At 41.5% G+C, this 3,499-nt stretch overlaps 1 protein-coding gene across 1 annotated transcript; it reads right to left on the reverse strand.

Moving 5' to 3' along the window:
• Positions 1-566: 566 nt before the first annotated feature.
• znf706 (zinc finger protein 706) lies at positions 567-3,235 on the reverse strand. The gene is made up of 3 exons (XM_026157224.1): positions 3,129-3,235; positions 1,426-1,561; positions 567-1,300 (listed from the first exon to the last, which is right to left on the reverse strand). The coding sequence occupies exons 2-3, from the start codon at positions 1,558-1,560 to the stop codon at positions 1,205-1,207; spliced, it is 231 nt and encodes a 76-aa protein (XP_026013009.1). The 5' UTR covers position 1,561; positions 3,129-3,235; the 3' UTR covers positions 567-1,204.
• Between the last annotated feature and the right edge of the window lie 264 nt (positions 3,236-3,499).

Below are 3,499 nucleotides of genomic sequence, written 5' to 3' on the forward strand. Positions count from 1 at the left end.
AAACATGGCACTGGAAATGATCTCCAGAGATCCACTTTAAAGCCGTTTTCAGGAATGGAATCGAGGCTCACGCCTGGACTTGTTCAAGGTTGTCCTTTCCTCACTTATAGCCCAAAACAGTAGATAATCCCATCTCACTATTGGGAATACTCAGTTTGGTTTAAGAAAAGGCGGTGCCTGGAAAGAGTGGAGCTGGACGCCCACTCGCTCGCTGTAAATCCACGGTAATTGCCCAAGCTAGTCTCACAATCGGACATCGCACAGACTTTGTTCTGCTCTGCCCAGATTCTGAGTCAAAGACCATTAATCCCGAAGGGCAAACAGGTTCTCACATGCAGCCTCGCTGAGTAATAAGAAAAGAAACAGTCAGGTTTAGAAGGCAGGAGAAAGTAAAAAAAGAGACTTTGGAAGGAAGACAATAAATTACTCGGCACAAAATTAAACAACCGACACACAAGCAGAGTGAAGGAACACAGGGACTGTTTGTGATAACATTACCTGCTTAAACACATAATGTATCAGTGAAATTCATCCTTGCCAGAAAACATTATCACACAAAGCAGAGCTACAACAAAGTGAACCTTTAATAAAATGACTTAACAATTCATCATTGGAGCATACATTCATTGGTTTACAATTCATCCAGCAGCTTGGAAATGGCTATCAAAATGTCACTTTTTTTTTACTGAAACAATTACGAAATTATGATGAATTAAAATGAGAATATGCAGTAATAACCAGGCAGACACGACCGAGGACGATTTACGCTCTGAGCACTTATGGATAAAGATTCACAGTCCCAGTTTCCATTCAGCGCTCAAAGCACTAATTAAGAAGACGAGGTCAGTTTTGTCACCGCTGTAACTTCAGCAAACACTGTGCATTTATCTCGAGCGATCAATCCACCAAAGCTAAAGCGTAAAGAGACAAGAGCGGGCAGCAAGAAATACTCCAATACGCCAGTTTGTTCAGGGAAGCTGAATAAGAAGCCATCTCCTTTTACAACTTTTCATCGTTCACAGGTCGTACAGGTCTGCTGTGACATGTATTCGAAGACGAGCACACCGGACTCGACCCGGCCTGTTAAAGAATTAATAGACAAGTGCTTCATGTTGGTCACGTGAAATCATCCGTTGCTGTCAGACTGAGACGAGAGCAGAGCCGGCACAGGGTTGAAGAGTTTAGTATCCATGTCGACGACCACCTACGCCTCCACTCCCTCTAACTCAGGGGGCAGAGGGGATTTTGGGTGTTTGCTCTCAAAGTGCTGCTTGAAGGTTTTGGGGTCCGGCATCTGAGACTGTGAGAAGAAATGAAACATCCAACAGTTGTTAAAGGAAAGGAGGATTTGGAGGAAAAGGCACTGCATTTGGTTTCAAATATGACTCCCACCCTCATTTGGGAGTTCTGAGGGGTCATACTTACTCTGCACACAGCGCAGGTGAATACGAGCGCTGCCTTGGCCGCCGTCTTTTGATCGTGACCTTTGGCCTTCTTCATCTCCGCCTGCTTCTTGGCGTTTTTCTGCTGGGACTGAATCTTCTGATGCCCTCGTGCCATGCTGGGAATGCAGAGAGAGGAAGATGTAAGGACAGAATACTTATGCATGAGCAATCAGTAAGTAAACAACTAATTACGGTTATTTTTGTGTGTAAGGAGCAGCTTAATAATACCATGTTTGCTCATAAACAATTAGAAAACAGTGATCAATCAAGGACAGTGCAAGGACTTCCTTAAATGCAGTTTAGGGTTTAATGCAGCAGTGTCAAACATAAGGCCTGGGGGTCAAAAGAGGCCTGGCACAGACTCAAACGAGCCCACTGAATGGCTTTGGAAAATGTGAAGTATGGCATAAATTTTGGACTTTTAACTGTATTTTAAGTTTCAGTTTTACAGCATTACCTTCACTGATAAACATCACCCTAATGGTCATATTACACCAAATTAAGTTATAGATAAACAATCACATGACATTTTTACGGTCTACTATAGATAGTAAGTAGTTAAACTTCTTTATGCTGACAGAAACACTGATTTCACTGCTTCGGCCCACTTAAGATCAACACGAGCTTTATGTGGCCCACAATGTAAAATAAGTTTGACAGTATTAGTGCACTAAACATTACAAACACTTACCATTGTGATTTTCTCATTTCAAAGAGAAAGTAACTTTCCCCCTTTTTGGGGGACCAGGACCAGGTTTGTCAGCTTTATGCTACAAGGTAATTACATTTTGGCATTTTTACAAGCTTTACAACCAAAGGAACAAGTTTTCTCATGCTCTTACAGGCTTTTAAATGTTGATCTTAGCTTTAATTGACTAGTTTAGCCTGTTCTCTGCAGATCAGATTGTCAGTGAGTGAGAACCTTGCTTGATAACGGTTTGGGTGGATACCAGTAAAGGTTTGGTTATGTAACCAAGATGTCTGTCGAGGCTCATAACTACAGGACAAACAGTCACTGAGTGTGTGGTACCTTTAACCCATAGACCAAAAATAAGGTTCTGCTGAACAACAACACAATGCTGGGCCACAAAAAAAAAGCAACAGATTTTATCATTTAGATTGCTTTTAGGGGGCAGAAATCCCCCCCCCCCCCACACACACACACACACACACACACACACACACTGTGACTGACAGACTGCACTGTGGGGGTCCAGGGACTTGGTAATGTGGCCTTGCTCACTAGACGCTTCCATAAATAGCCCTCTGTTGGTCAGCAATGTTGTGAAGTGTTGTAAAACCACGTTAACACCATTTTTTTTAAACAAGCTGCTCTTTAAAAACTAAGTAGCTCCACTGGTTCCTGTTAGTTAGTCATTAAAAATGGCTAATGTCGGTGATATATTTACTCAGCTCTTACTGCTTTTTGAGGTTTCGTCGTTTGTCTGCTGCTCTCCTCTGTTTTACAACACAATTTGCAAGTTAACGTCACTTTGTCTTCACTAATCCAGCTGCTAGCTGACAGTTGGTAGCGTTTACACTGTACGTGCTATTCGTGTTAGCTTCGCCGACCGGTTTAACCATATGAAGATTTCACTGCTCGCCGGGAGTAGCATTCTTACAGACAAGCTATATACTCTTATATTATAGCGAATAAATGTTTACAGAGATAAGAGCCCTTACCTTTTAAAAATGGGAGTACGTGTCGTTTGCTAGGTGCCTGCACACTCAAATGTGACAGCTGCACAGTTCACACTAACAGGTGAACGTCACGCTCTGTTCATTGACCATGACAAGAGTCGGTAATTATATACTTTCACTGATTTTAGCGACTAAAAATGTTTACTTAAGAGACTGTATTTGGACAAAAATTATAAAAACAAAATACAAGATAAAACATTTTCTCATCGTATATAAAACTGCATTGCGAATTACAGGATAAGGTAATAATCAGTCATTAAAGATATCAGAAGTGCACCTGTGCTCGTTTGTTCATTAAGTATCATTGTAACATAATATACCATAAAAGTCCTCTTCGTGGTCAGCCAAAATTC

This window comes from Astatotilapia calliptera, chromosome 22 (assembly GCF_900246225.1).
Source record: "Astatotilapia calliptera chromosome 22, fAstCal1.2, whole genome shotgun sequence".
Lineage (NCBI taxonomy): Eukaryota > Metazoa > Chordata > Actinopteri > Cichliformes > Cichlidae > Astatotilapia > Astatotilapia calliptera.

Bases quoted from the DNA above. Each gene is read 5' to 3' on its own strand.
- znf706 (XM_026157224.1), bottom strand. From the start codon at position 1,560: ATGGCACGAGGGCATCAGAAGATTCAGTCCCAGCAGAAAAACGCCAAG. The intron at 1,301-1,425 runs GTAAGTATGACC...TTCTTCTCACAG, and splicing joins TCACCTGCGCTGTGTGCAGA to TCTCAGATGCCGGACCCCAA.